The sequence below is a fragment of the Schistocerca nitens genome, chromosome 6 (assembly GCF_023898315.1).
Source record: "Schistocerca nitens isolate TAMUIC-IGC-003100 chromosome 6, iqSchNite1.1, whole genome shotgun sequence".
Classification (NCBI taxonomy): Eukaryota; Metazoa; Arthropoda; class Insecta; order Orthoptera; family Acrididae; genus Schistocerca; species Schistocerca nitens.
The window spans coordinates 397,135,186-397,159,431 of NC_064619.1; the positions used below are offsets into that span (position 1 = coordinate 397,135,186).

The following is a 24,246-nucleotide window of genomic DNA, read 5'->3' on the forward strand; positions in this document are numbered from 1 at the left end:
AACAGAGTATTCCGTTACCCTACCTGAAATTTGTTACAGTACTGTCTTTCTCCTCCATCATTCCTTGTACCAAGCCCATATTCTTCCGTAATCCTTTCTTCTACTCCCTCCCCTACAACCGCATTACAGCCTCCATGACTGTCAGATCCTCATCTGACTTCACGTAGTGTATTATCTGTTCTATGTCCTCATATACTTTCTCTGTCTCTCTTCATCTTCGGCATATGACGTTGGCACAAACACTCATTTATTATAACTTGCGTTGTAATGGAGAAGTTTGTTTGCATTTTTGTGGTGACGAACACTCTAAAATCGTTTCTTCAGTTTCCTGAGGGTTGCAGAATTCACTTCAGAGTTGGTGATTGTCTCATGAAGGAAGACATCAAACAGAATGAGGCCTTCATACTCGCGGAAGAAAGTCGCCATGTCTTTGTCAGCTGAGGGTGTGGCTTTGAAGATTTTCTTTGGGGGAGAGGTCGAGTAGCCACACCATCGATTGCCATTTCATTTCCGGTTCGAAATAATGAACCCATATTTCATCACTCGTGACACCGTTCGACAAAATATTGTCCCGATTAGCATCGTTAACCCACAAGCAATTCCGCACAGATGGTCTTTCGTTGCTCTTTATGGCCTTCTGGAGATGGTCTTCTGTTGCTCTTTATGGTTGTCTGTTAGGCAGCTAGGAATCGAGCAATAATTCACCTTTGAGTACCCCAACTTGTGGACGACTGTCTCACCATGACGAGTGTTTCACCACCACCAACACAGACGTTCAATTGAGCAGCGAAGTGTTTGATTGTTATCCCTGGATCATTTCAAATGTGAGTGTCCGCTCGTTCCAACATTGCAGAATTAACAGCTATGTGCGACCTGCCGGCACGTGGTAGACCAGATAGGTCTCACCGTCACGAGTGTTTCACCACCACCAACACAGACGTTCAATTGAGCAGCGAAGTGTTTGATTGTTATCCCTGGATCATCTCAAATGAGAGTGTCCGCTCGTTCCAACATTGCAGAATTAACAGCTATGTGCGACCTGCCGGCACGTGGTAGACCAGATAGGTCTCACCATCACGAGTGTTTCACCACCACCAACACAGACGTTCAATTGAGCAGCGAAGTGTTTGATTGTTATCCCTGGATCATTTCAAATGTGAGTGTCCGCTCGTTCCAACATTGCAGAATTAACAGCTATGTGCGACCTGACGGCACGTGGTAGACCAGATAGGTCTCACCATCACGAGTGTTTCACCACCACCAACACAGACGTTCAATTGAGCAGCGAAGTGTTTGATTGTTATCCCTGGATCATCTCAAATGAGAGTGTCCGCTCGTTCCAACATTGCAGAATTAACAGCTATGTGCGACCTGCCGGCACGTGGTAGACCAGATAGGTCTCACCATCACGAGTGTTTCACCACCACCAACACAGACGTTCAATTGAGCAGCGAAGTGTTTGATTGTTATCCCTGGATCATCTCAAATGAGAGTGTCCGCTCGTTCCAACATTGCAGAATTAACAGCTATGTGCGACCTGCCGGCACGTGGTAGACCAGATAGGTCTCACCATCACGAGTGTTTCACCACCACCAACACAGACGTTCAATTGAGCAGCGAAGTGTTTGATTGTTATCCCTGGATCATTTCAAATGTGAGTGTCCGCTCGTTCCAACATTGCAGAATTAACAGCTATGTGCGACCTGCCGGCACGTGGTAGACCAGATAGGTCTCACCGTCACGAGTGTTTCACCACCACCAACACAGACGTTCAATTGAGCAGCGAAGTGTTTGATTGTTATCCCTGGATCATCTCAAATGAGAGTGTCCGCTCGTTCCAACATTGCAGAATTAACAGCTATGTGCGACCTGCCGGCATGTGGTAGACCAGATAGGTCTCACCATCACGAGTGTTTCACCACCACCAACACAGACGTTCAATTGAGCAGCGAAGTGTTTGATTGTTATCCCTGGATCATTTCAAATGTGAGTGTGCGCTCGTTCCAACATTGCAGAATTAACAGCTATGTGCGACCTGCCGGCACGTGGTAGACCAGATAGGTCTCACCATCACGAGTGTTTCACCACCACCAACACAGACGTTCAATTGAGCAGCGAAGTGTTTGATTGTTATCCCTGGATCATCTCAAATGTGAGTGTCCGCTCGTTCCAACATTGCAGAATTAACAGCTATGTGCGACCTGCCGGCACGTGGTAGACCAGATAGGTCTCACCATCACGAGTGTTTCACCACCACCAACACAGACGTTCAATTGAGCAGCGAAGTGTTTGATTGTTATCCCTGGATCATCTCAAATGAGAGTGTCCGCTCGTTCCAACATTGCAGAATTAACAGCTATGTGCGACCTGCCGGCACGTGGTAGACCAGATAGGTCTGTGCGACCTTGTTGCGACGATCTCAGACGCCTCGCCCAACGACTCATCGCGCTTTTGTTCAATGTCCGGTCTCCACATACATACTGTAAGCGTCCATGAATATCTGCGACTATCTGGTTTGCCGCCAAAAGAAATTCATTGACAGCCCTATGCTAAGAACACACATCCATTACAGTGACCATTCTTAAAGCTACAGACAGCGCCGCCACTTATCGGATATTCACGAAACTACTGGGGCTCTGGGAGAGTACTCTACGATGTCCCACAACAAATTTCGCAATTTTCATTCTAAACTGGCCGAGAAAAAAATTCTTGGCATTACTTATTGAACACCCCTCGTTTCATTTTCCAGAGGTCCCCACAAAGGCAATTTGCAACAATCCTTAAGAAACATATTCCAGTTAATTTAATATAGTTCAAAAGAAGGAGTCCGAACCAAGTTTCAGTTGAAATTAAAGGAAAAAATAAAAGTTTTGGCAATTAAAGTTACAACTGAACTAAGGAATTACAATTAACAAACCAGTTTTGAAATAAAAAAATAAAGACACACAGTTCAGGTACAGCTTTAAGTACTACTCCGTTGCTAGGACGAGTGATAGGTTTCAAGAGCACTGACAGTTCATAATCAGCTCCTCTGTAGCAAGGACACCCAGTGAACACTCCCATTAGGGTCGGCCCCGTACAGGTGGTGCGTGTGTCTCACAAGTTACGAATGTCACTAGCGACAATGAGCAGGCTAACTACAACAGCAGAGAGAAAAGTTACACACATGCTATACACGTGAATAAATAAGAAATATAATCACTCAGTAGACAATATAGTATGAAATGCATGCCAAGAATAATTACTAGTTGAGATGTGCGAAGACACAAATATCATCAATTTATGTAACATGAATGCCTAGTTGGCTCGTACCTTACACTAACAGACTTCTGGAAACCAACCAGAATACAAACTGATTTCCGCACGAGAGAAGCCACTTAAAACAATGTTGAACAGACGTGCTTCTATTACCGTCAAAGTGAGGCCAGGGAGAGTACAATCAAAACGGATAACCCTCAGGACAAGACACATTGACTCAGACTAACAAATGTAAATTAAAGTCAGGTTTGAACATTGCCTGGCATAAATTTCAAACGCAATCCCCACGACACGCTGCTGGGTGACATTGCTCGATTAACACCGTTCGTAACGATGCACTGCAACCGATAAACAGTTAGCACAGCCCATCCTCTGTACTGTATACCACCTCTACATTCTGGCACATCAAGCGCCATACCAAGTAAGAGCCCTATCGCTAGACCCGGCGAACAATACCACCGCTCCCTCCCCCCCCCCCCCCCCTCCTTCCACCACGTATCCGACCGCAGAGCAGAGACAATGGGATCACGATTCCGCAGCACGGACTTTGACCGCCCTCATCAGGTTTCTGTAGGAGCTGGCTGACGCCTCAGTGTTGCTAGCGGACTAGAGCTGTGTCTACCCGCATGTCGCAGGTGGCAGCTGGTGGTTACAGTAATACGTGTCCCAGCATTTTCCAGGGTTTTGCACCACGGAACTGGCTGTTATAGCTTTAAAGAAGTTCATTGCTCATCGACTGCTTTCCAAGGCCATAAGGAGAAATTATGGAACCAAAAGATATGTCACAGGAAAGTGGTACAAATGGAAAGAACTACACGAACCTTCCCTGAAACTTGCGAAAGTGCCAGTGTTTTTTTGGCCCCCACTTGCTCACGCCCCACTGTTTGGTACGTAGAGTACTTCTCACTTTACGGTGTCCCAGACGTGTTCATTAGGTTAGGATGGCTGTGGGGGAAGTGGAAAGAGCAAAAGCATTATAAAATTTCTGCATCTTTCGTCAGACAATTGTAGGGTGATTGGCCGGTGCACTATCAGGCTGAAAGCATATTTCTACTTCTGTATGCGAAATAACGAACGCACGTCATTCGACCTTAGGTTCGAGTATCATTTACCCGTGTGACTCAGTGGGAATAGTAAGAAGGACCATACTTCAACATTTCGTCTGAAGAAACGACCACCTCTTCCATTCACAGGAAAGCGGGATCAGACATATATGTGCAGTCTCATGGTGTGGATAAGCGATTGCCAAGCTATACCGTGAACGATCTGTCGAAGAGTCGGTTTTCCACACATTGAGCTTTCCCTCGACAGTTGGGACCATTGTACCCCGTGTTTTGCTCTGGACACATGTATGACGACGTTTTCTTCACATATGGCGAGGGGAGAGTTGTTCATGGTATGGTATTAGAGATGCAGAAGGAGATCGGGTTGAGGATGAATACAGAACTAAACCGACATACCTTTTCATAAGGAACCATCCCGGTATTCACCTCTAACCATTTAGCAAACCAACGCTTATGACGTTTCCCTGGGTAGCTACTGTTCATTACTTTCGTCTCTTACCGATTTGTACTCGATCCATTATGTGCGTTCATTGGACTGTTCATTCTCTTCATCAGGTCTATAATTATTCCTCAGGTTTACTGAGGAAAGCAAATTCTCCGCGTTCCTTATCACTGATAGATGAAGTAAGCTGCCTATCTATTTATATTTCCAGTGCGTGATAGTCGACAAGCCCTCTTGACTAATATCTAATAACATCCTGTTCATGCGATACTCAGAACTCTTCCGTTCGCCGTGGCCATAATACCGTTACCTCAACTACCCGCAGAGCGGCCACGTCTTTTTCAGTGACCATTGAGTGTACAGGCCAGCATTAGTTAAAAAAATGTTACTCACAGCCAAGCATAGGACATGTACTGGCAGCGGTTCCACCTGATCACTGAGCGGGCACTGACGACCGAACAAGGGAAATAAACGTAAATTAATGTAAAATTAAAAATAAGCCTGACTACAAGATTCGACGTAGCGCGATCACATGTGCTTGGCGCACAGACGGAGAGCGTTAAAGTTAATGACTTAACGGATTCATCGCCGGAAAACCAACCACCTCCCGAGAGTTAAAACAATAAGCTCTTAAAACTGTGTTTGAATTTCTGAAAAAGAAAGTTGTTTTATTTGACATTTTTTTATAGTCATCAGCTAATACTCGTATCTCAGTTTTCATTTTATGTTGCACGAGTCTGCCGGCTGGGAGTCCGAGCGGTTCTAGGCGCTACAGTCTGGAACCGCGCGACCGCTACGTTCGTAGGTTCGAATCCTGACTCGGGCATGGATGTGTGTGATGTCCTTAGGTTAGTTAGGTTTAAGTAGTTTTAAGTTCTAGGGGACTGATGACCTCAGAAGTTAAGTCCCATTATGCTCAGAGCCATTTGAACCACTTTTTGCACAAGTCTTTCCTATATTGCAAGGCCTTCAGGTACAGAGATGTTTTATGGTTTAGCGAACCAATCTTGGCATGAAACATGCGGAAATACACATACATAATAGACATTACTGGGGGGGGGGGGGGGGGGGGGGGCTGGCCCTGGCGAACTTCTTGTCCCTAACGTTCCTCACTTTCCTTCTTTCGACGTTTCTGCTTAAAATGTAAATCAGCACCTACAGTAGTTGTGCGACAGAGAGTATGCTCTTCTGCTGTGGCAACATTTAAACTCTTTAAGATTTTTTGAACTGATCCTTACAGAGCTTCAGAGGAGCACTACGGGGCCTTCTATTAGCCTTCTCAATGAAAGCTGTGTTTGATAACAAGTCATCCAAATTGTGTACTCGTATGTAAACTTCTGTTGATCGTTTTTAAGGTGTGTCACCAAGTTTTGGTAACTACAGAACAGGGGAGTAACTACAACTGTTCAATACACGCCCAGTTTGGTGCATAGTTTCAGTTCTTAATCCGGGAATATCCGATGTGCGAGAGATCTAAAAGCAACGTAAGCGGCACATAACAAAGATAGAAGTGTAGGAATAGCTATTATGGACGCTATGATACTTGTAAATAACCGCAGGCATTTTTGTGACCACCCTCTTTAATGACACCTTCAGAAAATATCATCATCAGATTAAATTAATCTCAATATCTTTTCGAAACACGTAATTGAAAAGAGTGGCCAAAAAATACCTGAGGCTATTTGTAGTGGGCTGTTAAGGCAGCCAGTCCACAGTGACGGGTAGCCGAAAGGGCACACGTACACACACGCCGACTGGCGCGAAGTCTGGAACAGGATTCGTAATGAATGTGATAAAGAAAAGAACGTAGCTACTAGAACACTTAACTTTTATATCGTCCTTTGGTATACAACATTCTTGATGATACAAGTGAGACTATCTTGAGATACATGCAATGGTACAAATGGCGCCTTGCTATGTCGTAGCCATGGACTTAGCTGAAGGCTATTCTAACTCTCTCGGCAAATGAGAGAAAGGCTTCGTCAGTGTAGTCGCTAGCAAAGTCGTCGTACAACTGGGGCGAGTGCTAGTACTTCTCTCGAGACCTGCCTTGTGGTGGCGCTCGGTCTGCGATCCTGACAGTGGCGACACGCGGGTCCGACATGTACTAATGGACCGCGGCTGATTTAAGCTACCACCTAGCAAGTGTGGTGTCTAGCGGTGACACCACACTATTTTACTATTATCATAGAGTACATAACAGCTTTTCCTATAATACTATCTAGTATCAATATGAGCGTACACTTCACTCGTGAATTTACATTACAGCAAATATCCTGTTCTCGATGTCCTTTCTTCCATCAGCATTTACTAGATAATATATTTCCTGGAGAAATAATGCAGAGTATAAATTTCATTCTGGAGTTATCTACTTGTTCCAAGGGTGTGCTGTAAATAGAGATATTTTTCTTTGATTTGGCCATTGCATCGTGTTAGTAAAGATTGTTGCAAATGTGTAGCCGACGAACAAAATTCGCGAGATTAACTAAGTATCATCGAGATAGAGGTTCTCCTACAGAGTGAATCAAATGTCCAGCACACTGCGCGTGTTAGCTGAAGCGACTCTTGTCCTTAGTTCGATAAAAGTTCAAATGGTATTTCTCTTGGTTCAAACCTGCACTGCCATTAAACCACGCAGCCACTGATTATCTCGCATGTACTTCAAATCAAAATGTCGGTCGGTCAATTACGATTTTCAGCAATTGTTTATGGGAAGCAGAAAGACGAACAGATGTGTCTTTCCTGAGGCTTTACCTCACACCTCAGCACTGTGCACTACTGATCGATTTGGTGTGTTCAGCGATTTCTGCTTTGATGTTAAGTGTTTGTAACGGCAGTGAAAGCCTAGAACAGTTGCAGAGCATACGTCGTTGTGAATTACAAAACCAAATTCAGGCATCAATGTGCCTGCAATGAGAATTCATTCCTTCATAGCTGAAGCTCTCACAAGAGTAAAATATGCAATAAACTTCATACATTTTGTTTGTACAGCCTAATCCCAATGTGTTTTTGCAGCAGCCCTACTTCTTGGTAAATCCATTACACAATAAGCTCTACAAGATCAGCAACTTCTCTCATCAGTACAATCGTCAGACCTATCTCTGCTGAATGTTTATCAAAAATGTTGTCATACCGTCTGTTCGTGTCTACATTACCAGCAATATCCGAATGAAAGATGAATGCAACTTGGAAGATTTCCATCAACTCTGTAATTGTCTTATGGACGACTGTAGGGCCATTGTGTCGACACCCGGTTCGAGAATGTTCTCCCACACAGGGTGAGTCATGAGGAAAGGTACACGCGTTGAGGGGGATGGTATTGTTGATTTGAACGAAAAACTTCATACGTACGTGTGCCCTATTCCGAATGGTTTCCGAGATGAAACACATATAATATAACTCTTGTACGTTTTCCTTGAGTAACCGGAAAACCGCGCCCACCAGCGAAACGTGCCGCAGTACAACATTAAACTACATTAAATTTGCTACAAAGAAAGGTCCTATTCTTTTTTCTCTTCTGTTGTGGCGTAACAAGACAGCCACGCCACTCGGAAGTAGCCGAAAGGCACGCGTTAACTCACGCAGGCTAGTAGATAGGTCTGAAACAGGATACGTAATGAATGCTATAAAGAAAAGTACGTAGTTCCTGGAATACTTAACTTTAATCCATCCTTGTGGTACATCGCTCTTGACGATACAAGTGAGACTCTTTAGATACAAGCTATGTAAGGCTAATGGCGCCTTGCTAGGTCGTAGCCATTGACTTAGCTGAAGGCTATTCTAACTGTCGGCTCTGCAAATGAGCGAGACTTCGTCAGTGTGCATCGCTAGCTACGTCGTCCGTACAACTGGGGCGAGTGCTAGTAAGTCTCTCGAGACCTGCCGTGTGGTGGCGCTCGGTCTGAGATCACTGACAGTGGCGACACGCGGGTCCGACATGTACTAATGGACCGCGGCCGATTTAAAGCTACCACTTAGCAAGTGTGGTGTCTGGCGGTGACACCACATCTTCAACTGATGGTTTGTGCGAAGAGAGGGCGAGAATATTGAAAAATTCGCTCGACGCGCATGCGCTGTAGCTTACGTAGTTTTTGTAGGCCAATCTGTGGTAGTTTCCCGACATGATAGACCACAAGTGTCCCGTATCAGACTGTTCGTCTCAACTACCTATCTCAATATGCAAGGAGTACTTGTTTTACTTGGACAGGCAGACAGGAAAAACGAGAGGCGTTCAATAAATAATTCAGCACATTTTTGTGGGTCAGATTCGGCTGAAAAATTGTGAAATTTGTTGTGGTGTATGGTGGTATATTCCCACTTCAGCCTCTAAAGGTTCATGAAATTTTCAGTTGGTGGTGGCTCGAAATTTAGCTTTCAAAATGGCACCGGTAACTGCGGTGCGTTCCAAGAAGACAGATGTCACTGCATTTCTTTTGAAGTACAACCAGAACATCGCAGACATTCAAAGACTCTTGCAAAATGTCTACGGAGATATTGCAATGGACAAAAGCATTTGAGACATAGGACAAGGATCGGAACTACATTAATGAAAACAAGTGGAAGGGTGGCCCAACTTGATACCTCATTTCTCGTTCCCAAACTAAGATTTTCATTTACTAACAATTCAATCATGAGGCAACTGACAGTTACCAAGATTCTTGCGAAATACATAAAAATAAATTTAAAATTAAAATCGCAATTTATACGAACATTTAACTTACACATAAAATTACAAATAATACTCCAAAATGTCAACAGTGCAACACAATGGTAGCCCGACTACAAACTGTTAATTGAATAAACCTGCCCCGTTACTCTGTCCCCGCAACTAGATCATAACTATGGGTTAATCCCCCAACAGTTCATCAAACATTAAATTAAAAGAGCATTAAAATGCCTACATCTCCACTGGTTATTCTACTCTCATATAGACAAGATACGGCGAAGCTACCCAAAAGCTACCCGCATGTAAAAACGGAGCAACAGTAGTATTTCACTGATTGGTGACAATCCCATACCACATAAATCACGTTAAGTACTTAAATAAACTAACGTGCCCCTAATACACAATTAAAATGGTAATGACAATTAAACCCTTAATTTTTTGAAGAAAAAAAGAAATTCATTGCTCAGTTTGCCCAAATACTTTCAACACAGGCCCACATAGGCCTTACAATAACGGAAATACTGAGTCAGTTACTTCCTAATACTGCGACACACCGCCGCAACACGATACCAAATTCCGGCAGTGGTGGCCGAGTGGTTCTAGGTGCTTCAGTCCAGAACCATGCGGCTGCTACGGTGGCAGGTTCGAATCCTGCCTTGGGCATGGATGTGTGTGATGTCCTTAGGTTAGTTAGGTTTAAGTAGTTCTAAGTTTAGGGGACTGACGACCTCAGCTGTTAAGTCCCATAGTGCTTAGTGCCATTTGACTTGAACCACGATACCAAATGAATAACAACAAACTACTCAACTTGAGGCTGGAACGGGAGATCGACGGGGTCAGGAGTGATCTGCAACACTTAGCCACGTGTCATAACGGGAAAGCCATCGAAGCAGAAGGAAAACGCTTTCCGGGACTGAACCAGCAGCAACGTGTCAAACGCTGCCCATGGAAGGCTGTCAACATATACCAGACAACAAACAGCAAAACAAGTTTGATAAAATTAAAACACTCAGTAATACTTCAACGAGCAATTGAAAATTCAACTACTAAAACTTCAGTATGTTAGCGGTCTTTTCGTAACACTGCAAGTTAACATGCCCAGCAAAAACAAAAAGCAATGTACAAGGTAATGTAAAAGAATAATTACATAATAATTTCAGCAAGATTCAAAAATCAAGGTTTACGTTAACTTGGGCCTCTTAGGGGCCAACAGACACTGTTACTACGGTACACACCAAATGTCAGATGACCGATTAAACCCTACAACTGCAGCCCAAAGGACTCCTCAACACGAAGTAAGAGAGTGTGCAAATACAAGAACGTACACGCACTTGATCCACACGTGCGTGCCTTTAGGTTGAGCGCACACAACTTCAGTTAGAGGCCAAATCCAATAACTACCACAGGAAGGTCCATTGCGTCTACAACAAATAGAAATTAGATTCGGTAGTATCAAATACTAAATAATATCAAACCATGCTTTTAAGTACAAGATTAACATTGCTAAATATTACCTTGGCGCATACAGAAACCTCCAGATTGAGACACACACACCCAAAGCTGCAACCGAGGCATAAAGAAACTTGATTCCTGGCCAGCTTACACTGGGAAAAATTAACAGCCTTAAAGTACAGTACCTCCTAAGCAGTCTTCATAGATAATTTGAAACAAATTCCAAGGGGGCCAATAGCTTAAGGGCTCCAGGTAGGCACCGGTTGATGCTGCTATTTCGCTCGTGGTTGCTAACAAGTTATTCAACACATCTCGGCGTATTTAGCACACCACAATTCACTGAGGCACGTCGTAACCATGCCCACTAAATTCGCCGGTAGCAAGGGTCAACGCTGCAGGAAAACGCGGGACCCATAGCCCAATGGTCAATGGTGTTAACTCGCTGCAACTGCCAGGACGCCGAGTACTCAGGTACACCCGTCCAGCTCCGCATCCGACTCACTACTCGCCACCACACACAGCCCCAGAGGTAACATTCCCTCTCACTCTCATCTGTTACTTTCCCCTCTTTGGAGAAGTGTGTTGGGGAGTTTATAGCTTTTTTGGCTTTCACTCCACGTGTTTACTTTCGTGATTTTTTGGTGTCTGCGGAATGTGATGAATGTTCTGTGTGTGTCTGGTACTTGCCTGAGGTTGGCGTGATGATTGATATTATGGGGAGAGAACGAATTATGGATTGGATATAGGGATTTTTCCCTTCGACTTAGTCGTCGAAGATCGTCATTAGGCTTTTGTTCTTGTCGTGGGACATGTCATACCGACCTAGGGAGCGGATCGGGTTATATCCTGATCTGGAAGAGGTCTCATAGAAGGCCCTTGCCAGTTCTTGTAAACGCTCTTTCATGAGTGGGATTTCAGCTGCGGCGTGCAGATTGTCGGTGGGGAGTCACAGGGGTGGATGCAGTGCCCTCCCGAGGGCGCGGTTCTGCGGCCTCTGGAATTTGTCCAGATGCTGCTTCGCCGTGTATCCCCAGACAGGGCATGCAGACTCCATTACTGGCCGTATAAGGGCCTGATATACATTCACTGCTACAGAGCAGGGAAGGGAGATAGTTGTGCTGTGGACTAGGTATAGGGTGGATATTCTGGCACAGACCTTCCTGTGGACCTCCTCTATGTGGGGTTTCCACGTAAGACGAGAGTACAAGGTTACACCAAGATACTTGGCGGCTCTGCACCAGTGGAGCTGCGTTCCGTTAAGGTGAAATAGAGCGGTGGCGGGGGGGGGGGGGGGGGGGCTTTTAGGAGGTCCGCGCCCTCCGAGCCTCTGGGTGATCAGCATAGCCTGCGTCGTCTCAGAGTTGATGGTGATGCGCCAGCGAATGGCCTAGTTTCTGTGTCATGTGAAACCCTTTGTAGCCTACCGATGACCAGGCCCTTGTTCGCATTACGTGTGTAGAAGGCTGTGTCGTCTGTATATTGTGGGGTGTGCACCAGGGGGGCTGTTGGTGTGTCCGCAGTGTGCAAGCTGTACAATACGGGCCCCAGAACCGATCCCTGCGGCACCCCAGCACGAATACGTCTTTTGGTGGAGGTGGCTGTTTCTACTTTAACAGAGAAAATTCTATCCGTGAGATAGGTTTTAATTTGTTTAACTATGCTCCTGGGGAACCCTTGTGTGTATGACCTGTACAGTATCCCTTTAAGCAATACTGAGTCGAAGGCTTTGGCTACGTCTAGTAGCACTATCCCGAAGAAGCCTCTGTGTCTGAAGCTTTTTGTGGCTGCCTCAACCACTCTCATGATCTGTAATGGGGCAGAGTGGTTCTGCCGGAATCCGGATTGGAAATCAGGCAGAAGTTGCTTTCTGGTAATATGTTCCTGTTTGGGTATTAGCAGGAGGCACTCATAGATCTTGCTGAGAGATGGCAGGAGGCTAATCGGCCTGTAGTGCTGCAGGAATAGAGGGTCTTTCCCAGGTTTGTGTATCACGACCACTTCCACATGTTTCCAGCAAGCTGGGAACTCACGGGAATGAGTAATCTCAGTGGAGACGTTCGCGAGGTGTGCGATCGTCGATGGCGAAGTGTTTTAACTAACTGATTGGCGACACTGACATGTCGTAGCGCCTTTTTTGTGGGAAGAGACCTAATTACTTTTGCCACGTCTTCGGGGCATTGTGGAAGACAGCCAGTAGACTGTAAACTACCTCATCATGCTCATCGTCTAAGGGTTCTTCCGCGTGGAATTCCTTCTCGAAGGTATCGGTGAGGGAGTTGGCCTTATCGGCATGACTGTAGACCATCTCCCGCTTGCCGTGCAGGGGTGGCATTTTAGCGCGTCTTTTAGTGAGTTGTCTGGTAGCTTGACAGTGTATGTGGTCGTCTATTTTGAGGGCTGAGAGGTGATTTTGCTATTGCTGATTTCTGTGCTCATTGTTCGCTTCCTTTAGCTCTAACTGCAGGCGACTGAACAGCCTCCTGATGGCCTGATCTCTTGTGACCTTACACTACTTTGCTACTACATTTTTGTATAGAATGTGAGCTAATAAATGCTCTAGAAGCTGTATTTGTGGAGGCAGCCCCTCTCTTGGCGGTGGTTGCGGGGGGGGGGGGGGGGGGTGACCTTCCGCTGCCTGCAGGATGATATCATTTAGGTCTTGTAGGGCTTGTTCTACTGTTTCGCCAGTAGGTGGCGGAGAGCGAGTGATATCCGAGGTGACAGTTTCTCGACATCGTTCGCAGTCTGCGTTTTTATGGTGACTGGTACTGCGGGAGTGTGACCCATTCTCTCATATCGACCACGAAGATGACAGAATTGTGGTCGGAGGACATTCTGCTGACTGTCCTCGCAGCCACAAATCCTGTGATCCTTCTAGTGAAGGCTATGTCTAATACGTCGGATATACCTCCATTTTTAGGAAAGTGAGTGGTCGCGACTGGACCCCATGTTTCAAAGTGGTGGTTGCGCGCTAGCCGTTGCAGTTTGGCGCCTACTCTGGAGGTCATTCCAGAGTTCAGGTGTGGGTGCTTGACATTAAAGTCGCCTCCGACTAGGAGTTTGCCCTCAATTCTCCCCAAAGCTTCTGTATGTCCCTCATCGATCTCGTCATTTGGGGGTCGCTAGATTGCAACTACGGTTAGAGGTCTGGTGGCAGTGTTTACTTCTGCTGCCACTACTTCGATTTTATTGGTAGCATGGATGTATACATGGTGGTGCGGGTACCTCTTTTTATGTATATGGCCACTCCTCAGCCTTGGCATGGCGTATCTACACGGTAACTACTGTTATTATGACGTGTCACCTTGATTCCTGGCTTGAGGTAGGTTTCCGCCATCATACGTATGTCGATTGAGAATTCCTTCATGGATTCTCTGAGTTCGACCACTTGATTAACAATGGCGTCTGCGTTAAAGGAACACTTAGTCAGGCATTGGATATTTGGTCGTCTGTCCATGATGTGGTTTTACTGTTACTGATTAAGTCGCCGAGTGGAGCGATTCCTTGACTGCTGCTCGAAGGGCAACAAGGATCAGCGTATTTTATCTCTGGGCCTCCCTGAACTCCTTCGTCATCTCCGTGACAAGGTTCATGGTCTGGACCATCATGCCTAACAGCTGATACGAGGAGGGGTTGGGTAAGTGCTGGGGAGAGGTTTGTACACTCTGTGGCAGCTTGTGTTACAGGTTCCCTAGAGCTCCCTCTGTTGGGGACCTGGTCGTTGTTGTTTTGTCTTACCAGGTGTTGTTCTTGTGTTTGTGGTTGATGTTGTGGTGACAGGGCTACACTTTCGTGGCTTCTTTGTGGAGAAACCACTGCAGCGTATGCTGCCCTCGGAGTGTCAGGTCTTGGTTTAACCCAACTCTTGTCTGTGTGCGTTGATGTGTTAGGATCCTTTGTGTGTCTAGAGATGGTGGTGGTGTTTTGTTTTTGTGTTTGGGGGGCGGCCTTTGCACCTGTTGGCTGCTGTATGTGTCTTTTATGGACCTCACAACCTTGGTAACCCGCTGTGTGCTTTTTGTCACACAGCACGCTCCTTATTTGTGGGTCCATGGGTTTGAGTGTACACGACCTCGTGTCGTGGGCCTCGGCGCACTTCCTACATCTTACCGCCATGGTGCAGTGTGGGGCGATATGGTTCAGTCCCTGACACCTGAAGCACTGCACCGTCTTCTTTCTGCAGTGCAGTGGCTCGGTGGTAATAGGCACAGCCAGGATCATTTTCATCTCCCTTTTGTTCTGGGGAATATTCAGCAATGTGACCTGGAAAAAAGGCCACTTGCTTTCGACTTTGCCCTTCTGCTGGACAGCCCTGACAACGAATTCCTGGGCAGTCATGCCTGTTTTAATATCCTGTGGATACAGTCGTATTGGGAGGTCTCTGATAACAGTGTTTTTGTTAAGTGTATTTGTTGTAGGGAATGTGTAGTGGGGTGTGTTTTTCTTGGTAAAAAGTGTCTTGACTGTATTGTAGTCTTCCAGTGTGTGTAGAGTTATTTTTATCTCATCACCACCAGCAAGTTTTGCCTTGAAATTGTCTCCCCCGGTTTCTATTCTTAACTACTCGGAAAAGTTCCTCGTAATTTCGATGAAATTCCACGATAATTGGAGGGAGATGGTGGGTGACGTGTTCCTCTGTTTGTGTTGCTGTTGTGTTGTTTTATGTTTCCTATGGGTTATTAGGCACGGCCTGAACCTGTTCAGGGTGGGTTCTACTCCGCGGGCCGCTGGAAACTTCGGCTGGAGAAAGATTTTCCTCGCCAACACGAAACCGTGCGAATTCTGCCCGGATACGCAGTTCCCTTTCATGGCGATGGTTACCTGGTTCCCTCCCAGGGCGACAACAGGTGGTGTTGGGCGCGCAGGCTCCTCAGAGGGTGAGGGAGTGGTTGAGGTAGGGGTGGTGGACCTCTTCTTGCTTTAGGTGTGTCCATCCTTGCGCTGCTTATTTGAACGCCGCTGTTTAGATGAAGTGGACTTGTGTGAGTGTGTGTTTCCGAGTTGTTAAGAACAGATATCGGGGGAGACAATTTCAAGGCAAAACTTGCTGGTGGTGATGAGATAAAAATGACTCTACACACACTGGGGGATTTCAGGTGTTTGGATCAGGTTGAGGGTTGGGTCGAGGCGGTGGGTTTGGGGAGGATTTAGATCGACTGAAAGAACGTCTGCGTGCCTTTACTCAGGGATGCTATTTAATTTGGGAGGTTGTTAGTGGCATTGGCAAGCAGGAGCGGAGTTGGACAAGGGGAGAAGGGGTGGGATCGCAAGTACTGACTATGTATGATTGTGTTGGTGTTGTGTGTATTACAGCACTACGTCTATTTGTAGAAAAGTCTGGAGCGGCAAATGGGGCTGCTGCCAGGGGAGTGCCAGTTTTAGCCATCGTCGGCACGGTTAGCTTACTCGGTAGCATTGCTGGCCCTATTACGCTGGTGGACGCCGAGGTCTGGACGGCGGCGCCCGAAACCTTTTCACTGGTTCCGCGGCCGGCTTCCAGGTCCTGGCCCAAAATTTCCGTAACCTTTGGGGCAGCACAGCCTGGCTCTGCGGCAGCTAGGATGCTCAAAACGGCCGGCGACACGGCCCGACGCTACAATAAGACGCGCCTTTTGTCGACAGCGGTAGACCGCTGCGACCCCAAGCCACCTCTATCGCACGACATTCCAAAACGGCCAAAAGACACAACAATTCCGCTCTCAAGGATTCCTCAGCCTGCCTTGCCCTCAGATGGTCTTCCTGAGCGCCAAACTTTATTTTAACAAAAAGACAGTTGGTCTCTCCTGCGTCCTCGGTTTGCCAAAGTTTGAAAGCATTGCGCACTCTCGAGACGTAGCCCGCAAGCAGGTCCCTGTGGCTCGATGTAGTACCATATGTACTCCCGCAGCTCCGCACGCGATCCGCACAGTTCGGCTGTCACCGAGCGACTGAGCGGTAACACATAAACCCGTAAAAATTATACGACGAGGGCCAGAGTCGATGGAACTCACGCATAAGCGGCGCCAGTAGGATTACGCGCGCGCCCTGACATATACCGTCACGGTTCAGCACTGTGATTCGTTTGGTGAGGGGTTGTCATCATCGAAACAAGATCGCCCAAACGTGTCCCATCTCCCACATGCCGACCAGCTGCTATGCCTGCTGCAACACTGGAACGTGTGAACACTATCATTCGAGCTGACCGACGGGTCATAATCAAACACCTCGCTGCACAACAGTACGTATCTGCCGGTAGTGCTGTACACTCGTCCACCAATAAGGGTACTCAAAGCTGCGTGCCAGCTTGGTTCCTCGTCTCATAATAGAGAACCATAAAGAGCAGTGAAGGATCCGTCGACTTCCATCTGTTTCGCCCAGCGGAGGACACTCGCTGTGGGAAATAGTACTTGGATGATGGACCGTGCTGTGCACATAGTTCCGCGTAGTCAGCGATTACACAACTTTCCTACTAGAGCGCGCCCCGCTAAGCACGACAGCGCAGGCGGAGCGCTCGTCCGTCTCCGCACTACGAGATGGCGCTGCCATAAAGACGGACCAAGTTCTGCTTCCGCCGATCCGCGTATTAATATGTAACGCAGCCAATGAGATTGCTGCGAGCGTAGAACCTTTTCTCCTCGCGGATCAAACTCGCGCAGTGATACCTGAACACGCGAGGTATTATAACGAGTGTACAGACCTCCGATTAGTCAGTCTGCAATAGTCTGCATTAGTCTGTAGTCAAGTTTCAGCCTGCGCTTAGTAAGATTATCATATTCCTGTACATAGCCATGAAGAGAAATGTATAGACACTTTGTCAAGTATCAGAGATATGTGGGAATAATATTAACGTACCAAGACCTAAGGAACTTCAGATTGTCAATTGTAAACAGCATCCAGAATCAAGTTTCGTAATATCTGTGTTTTTCATTATTTTAATAAATGTGTGTGAAAATTAATAAAGTTCTGTTTAAAGCTGGTCACCGTCAATCTGCTACTCTAAGCGTGCAAGTGGCATTTCTATCGTCTGACCTAACGGCAGCAGATAAACACGCCACGATAAGACCACGAGACATATTGCTGACACTCGACTACTCCGTTAGAGCGACAAGTCAAATAATCTGATGGTGTGTGTACCGATGGTCTTACCGTACGCACACCACAGACCGGTTACTGATGCACCTGTAGAGTGGTATTACGCGGGCATACATGCCCTCACAGAAAGGTGGAGTAACGTCCTCACAAAGATCATTTGGCCGGCCGCGGTGGCCGTGCGGTTCTAGGCGCTGCAGTCCGGAACCGCGGGACTGCTACGGTCGCCGGTTCGAATCCTGCCTCGGGCATGGATGTGTGTGATGTTCTTAGGTTAGTTAGGTTTAAGTAGTTCTAAGTTCTAGGGGACTGATGACCTCAGATGTTAAGTCCCATAGTGCTCAGAGCCATTTGAGCCAAAAATCATTTGGAAAAAATAGGGTTTTTTAGGCAGAAGAGAGGGGAATAACATGGAGTATTGGAACAGTCAATAAAAGCAACCTGCTTTCAGAAAATGAATATGTTGCATTACTTGCTGCTCGCCCCTCGTGATCGTGTTGAACACCACAGATGAATTGTCACTAATTTAATTATTAATACCAAACATCTCAATTGTGGTATTACACATTTGTTGTGTCACGGACACTTTGGTTCTTAGAATGTCTTCATTTTACCATCGAACCGCAAGGGCTGGCCGGCCGAAGTGGCCGTGCGGTTAAAGGCGCTGCAGCCTGGAACCGCGAGACCGCTACGGTCGCAGGTTCGAATCCTGCCTCGGGCATGGATGTTTGTGATGTCATTAGGTTAGTTAGGTTTAACTAGTTCTAAGTTCTAGGGGACTAATGACCTCAGCAGTTGAGTCCCATAGTGCTCAGAACCATTTTGAACCGCAAGGGCTGCTCATTTTATCTGGTTTCGCAAACAGGAAATCATGTTTATCATATCAACACACAAGTTTAGAAAGCCTGATCTACATTGTGTATAGATGTGGAAGCTGGAAACCTAATCAGCAACATTCAGCGGATGATAACGAACCCACACACGCATCAGAAGTGACAAAACATTACAGTATCCTTCAAAATTTTACAGGTATGCTTCGTCACATGGTAAGCAAATATCCTGTTTAACCAAACTCTTACTGGATATACAATTTGTGCAAGAAACATAAGACAGAATATTAAAAATCGCATTAACTGAACTAGACCATCACTAACCTGAATTAAAATGAATAATTTTATACTTCAGCAGTATACTGGTTTTATCTCTTACTGGTCTGTCTTTTAGTGGGACTATATATAAAAAAACTTAACGTGTTTTAGGCAGGTTTCGTCACCACTGTTAATGAAACGAACTCAGTCCGCTATAGTCTGTCTCAAGTTCGTATTAATGCAGAACAGACAAACGGAAGAACAAAATACGTAATAGGTAAGATGAGGTTTTATAAAGTAGAATAACAACTAATATGCTTCTCAAACGTACGAATGTATACTACTTCCATGGTTTTCTTCCTTGTGCTTGAAAAATACTGCATAATCATGAGCACCTAATGACATTATTTTTTATGCGTTGCCTTGTAGATGAGATAAACTCCTTATATTGCAACCGAATGTTTTATTAGTGTCTATAAAACATGTTATACCTGTTCATACTGTTCAATGATATTACACTACTGGCCATTAAAATTGCTACACCACGAAGATGACGTGCTACAGACGCGAAATTTAACCGACAGGAAGAAGATGCTGTGATATGCAAATGATTAGCTTTCCAGAGCATTCACACAATGTTGGGGCCGGTGGCGACACCTACAACGTGCTGACTTGAGGAAAGTTTCCAACCCATTTCTCATACACAAACAGCGGTTGACCGGCGTTGCTGGTGAAACGTTGTTGTGATGCCTCGTGTAAGGAGGAGAAATGCGTACCATCACGTTTCCGACTTTGATAAAGATCGGATTGTAGCCTATCGCGATTGCGGTTTATCGTGTCGCGACATTGCTGCTCGCGTTGGTCGAGACCCAATGACTGTTAACAGAACAGAGAATCGGTGGGTTCAGGAGGGTAATACGGAACGCCGTGCTGGATCCCAACGGCCTCGTATCTCTAGCAGTCGACATGACAGGCATTTTATCCGCATGGCTGTAACGGATCGTGCAGCCATGTCTCGATCCCTGAGTCAACAGGTGGGGACGTTTGCAAGACAACAACGATCTGCACGAACAGTTCGACGACGTTTGCAGCAGCATGGACTATCAGCTCGGAGACCATGGTTGCGGTTACCCTTGACGTTGCATGACAGACAGGAGCGCCTGCGATGGTGTACTCGACGAGGAACCTAGGTGCACGAATGGGAAAACGTCATTTTTCGGATGAATCCAGGTTCTGTTTACAGCATCATGATGGACGCATCCGTGTTTGGCGACATCGCGGTGAACGCACATTGGAAGCGTGTATTTGTCATCGCCATACTGGCGTGATGATAGTATGGGGTGTCATTGCTTATACTTCTCGGTCACCTCTTGTTTGCATTGACGGCACGTTCGACAGTGGATGTTACATTTCAGTTGTGTTACGACCCGTGGCTCTACCCTTCATTCGATCCCTGCGAAACCCTACATTTCAGCAGGATAGTGCACGACCGCATGTTGCAGGTCCTGTACGGGCCTTTCTGGATACAGAAAATGTTCGACTGCTGCCCTGGCCAACACATTCTCCAAATCTCTCAATAACTGAAAACGTCTGGTCAATGGTGGCCAAGCAACTGGCTCGTCACAATACGCCAGTCACTACTCTTGATTAACTGTGGTATAGTGTTAAAGCTGCATGGGCAGCTGTACCTGTATACGCCATCCAAGCTCTGTTTGACTCAATGCTCAGACGAATCAAGACTCTTATTACGGCCAAAGGTGGTTGTTCTTGGTACTGATTGCTCAGGATCTATGCACCCAAATTGCCTGAAAATGTAGTCACATCTCAGTTCTAGTATAATGTATTTGTCCAATTAATAACCGTTTATCATCTGCATTTCTTCTTGGTGTAGCAATATTAATGACTAGTAGTGTACCTGTCATTTTAATTTTCCCATGTGTTCTTCAGTTCGTACTGGGAGAAAGTACAGGTTTAAAATTGATGAGTCACATTTAATCATTTCACTGTGCATCATCTACTTAATTGTACATACTTCCTTATCGGTTTAACTTCTCCGAGAAAAACTGGGCAGTGTTATGCAGGTTTTCTGCTAACGCAGGGACCGTATCACACGCCACATGTGCTGCGGCTAAACCGACTCTAACAATAAACTTCTCCGCAGGGTCCCGGCGCTATGGCTCAGTGCACATGCGCGGGCTGAGGTCCGCCATGGCGCTGCGTTGCGCATGCGCGCTGCTGCTCTGCTCCGCCATGACACCACATGCAGGTAAGTCTACACTGTAGCTTACCTTCTTGATACTACATTCCAACCGTGTCTACCACAGACGTTTAAAATGCCCAGAAACTGATATTATACCTGGCTTTTGTAAGGTAGTTATGAAACTTCCACCAGTATCATGTGAGGTAAAATCGTATTTGGAAGAAACTCTATGCCCATCAGTTACACATGGTAGTAACCAAATTCGATCCGAATCACTAGTGTACAAATGAAACATGAGGAAGTTGCTTAAAAAAGATAATGCTTATATACTCAATTCCACAAGCAGCTGAAAAGAGAAGAGGGACTATTTTTCTATTGCATGTTCTAAGAGGTCTTCTTTGAGGAATATTTAATGTATTTTTAGAAGCCAAGAAGAGAAACTTCGAGTGAAGTATAATAGCTGTGATACAAATAAAGCCTTATTTGTCACTACTACACCATTTCGTTAACCTGAATAAAAATGCCTTCATAATTTCTTTAATAATTGCTGTAGTTCGTACCTGAATCCACAATGCAGCAAATAAAACCAGTGATGTGGCGCATGAGTTATTGATTTTAACTCAGGGTACATTACAAGAATAGTACCGATTTTGGACAAAAATTAAAGCCCCATTTCATCTCTGCTACCGCCAGGTTTGTTTCATGTGGTATCCTAACGAAAGAGCACATTGATATGAAAACACTAAACCTACAAAAGCGGCTCAACTTTCCTGGTAAACAAATAAATACTGTGGAGACTGTAGAATTGCCCTTAACACTCTGTTAGTCACGTGATAATTCCTGACACTGTTCGTCGCGCGGATGACAAGTGTCATCCACAAAATAAGTGGTCTATTAGACGCTTCGGATGGTGTATATGAACGATTTTAGGATTTTTTAATAAACCTAAAGGTATTCAATCAGCGAACGGTTGCTCAGTTTTAAATATATTAGGTCCGAGCTTTACAGCTCTCTTTGCAGCTTGATTTGAAGCCTTGCAGTGGTATTTATAATATGCATAAAGAAGTTATCAATGCAGTATTCTTAATACTTTAAGACAGTACCACAGACCACCTTCTTGTGTTACACCACACGTTGTTTTTCTGATATAGCTGACTCAATAAGATCTATCCCCACTTTTTACATGTTACAGTAGGTAAACATTTGAGGTTTCTTTTGTTCTTATGTTGAAGAGTCCATAGCATCGTCGAAATGCATGCGTCACACCACCAACACTGTCCTATTTTTCTTCGAACACTATGACGCTAATGTTCAATCATGTTGAAACCTGAAGATATATGATTCTCGCTCCCTTTATCTTTTTTGGCAGAAATTCTTCCTGCACATTCTCTCTCCCTCCCTCCCCCCCCCCCTCTCTCTCTCTCTCTCTATCTCCTCTAAACTCAGAGTAAGCCGTTTTTACATCAACCAAAGCAAGCACTTTTAGTCCATACTTAGCAGATTTGGTAGGATTATATTGCCGGAATGGGCAGTTTCCTCAGAACGCCAAAAGCTGTTCATCAATAGTAATGTATCCAATAGGTGAGAAATATTGTGACAGTTGTTCGTAAATAGTCATAGTATCTGTCTCATAGCAGACAACTTGCCACTCTCTCTTTATGTACAATCATGTATATTGTCAAACGTCAAACACCTTAAGAGAAACCTGAATCAGTTTTCACTCATGCACAATTAACATTGTTCAAGCCATTGCCCTTGGACCTATCCCAATACCTCGATATATTCCATCTAAAACATCTTAGAGGTCACACAGCTGTAACAAACCAATGATAGCTCTAATCTCTATACCATCTGTTTCTTTATCTTCCCTTTCCCTAGAAAAGTTACCACGAACTTAGTTGAAGAAAATATCAGTACATATTGTGATGGGTTCAGGTAAATACGTAATAATATTACAAGGTCTTCTTCTGACAGTGGTAACGTTTACTTTTCTCCCCTGTAGTTATTCTACTTTTCCCTAAATATGTGTCCTCTTGAACTACTTCTTCCTGTAATTCAAATGTATCATTTTCTAATACTTCTTGTTCTGTTCCTGAAACATGACGGCTCTCATGTGCACAGTCCTCGTTCTCTGAGTCAACAGTATCACTGTCAGGATCTTTAGCACTCAACTCAGGAAACAATCCAGTCATACATCAGGAGCTCTGCCAAACTCTGTCCATTTTTTTTATGCCTTTGACGTTTCTTCCACAAACTAAAAGTGAAGAGAATACCAGGTGGAAAGAAACTTAACTGCAGGCAGTTACAGTACGTGTGCATTAACGCCCGTAAACGATGAACTGAATCTATGAAAGCAGTAAAGTAACATACACTTGTAAATTAGGAAATTTGTGGTAAGTTCTAATTGGACCAAACTGCTGAGGTCATCGGTGCCTAAGGTTTCACACTACTTAATCTACTTAATCTAGCTTAAACTAGCTTACGCTAAGGACAACACACACACCCATGGCCGAGGGAGGACTCGCACCTCCGATGGGTGGAGCCGCGCGAACCGTGATAACGCGCCCCAGTCCGATCGGCTACCACGCGCGGCGCATACACATACTCTGATTCAGACTGTAACAGCAGAGATCGGCGCGGATGACGAGTGTCCTCCAGGGTACAATACTACTTCATAAACAATGTAAATTGCATAAATGAAAGCTAAAAGAGGCTGAAGCTGACAAAGAGTTGGTGGAAAGGTACTGATAATGGCGCCTGCTCAATCCAGACAACTCAGAAAAGTTTGTATGGGAAAATCATGTTGATGGTGAATGTCCGTGAGCATCGGAGGGTTAATCCAAAATTATTTCCTTTGTCATGGAACACACTACAGACAAGATCTACATCTACATCTACGTACATACTCCGCAATCCACCATACGGTGCGTGGCAGAGTGTACCTCGTACCACAACTAGCATCTTCTCTCCCTGTTCCACTCCCAAACAGAACGAGGGGAAAATGACTG

General features: G+C 45.4%; 1 protein-coding gene across 1 annotated transcript in view; it reads left to right on the forward strand.

The window, feature by feature from the left end:
- LOC126263377 (uncharacterized) overlaps nt 1-24,246 on the forward strand; it is a 292,477-nt gene that overhangs the window by 155,427 nt on the left and 112,804 nt on the right. The window contains exon 3 of the mRNA XM_049960469.1: nt 21,200-21,304. Within this exon, the coding sequence (XP_049816426.1) occupies nt 21,200-21,304 (105 nt within the window). The remainder of the gene's footprint in view (nt 1-21,199; nt 21,305-24,246) is intronic.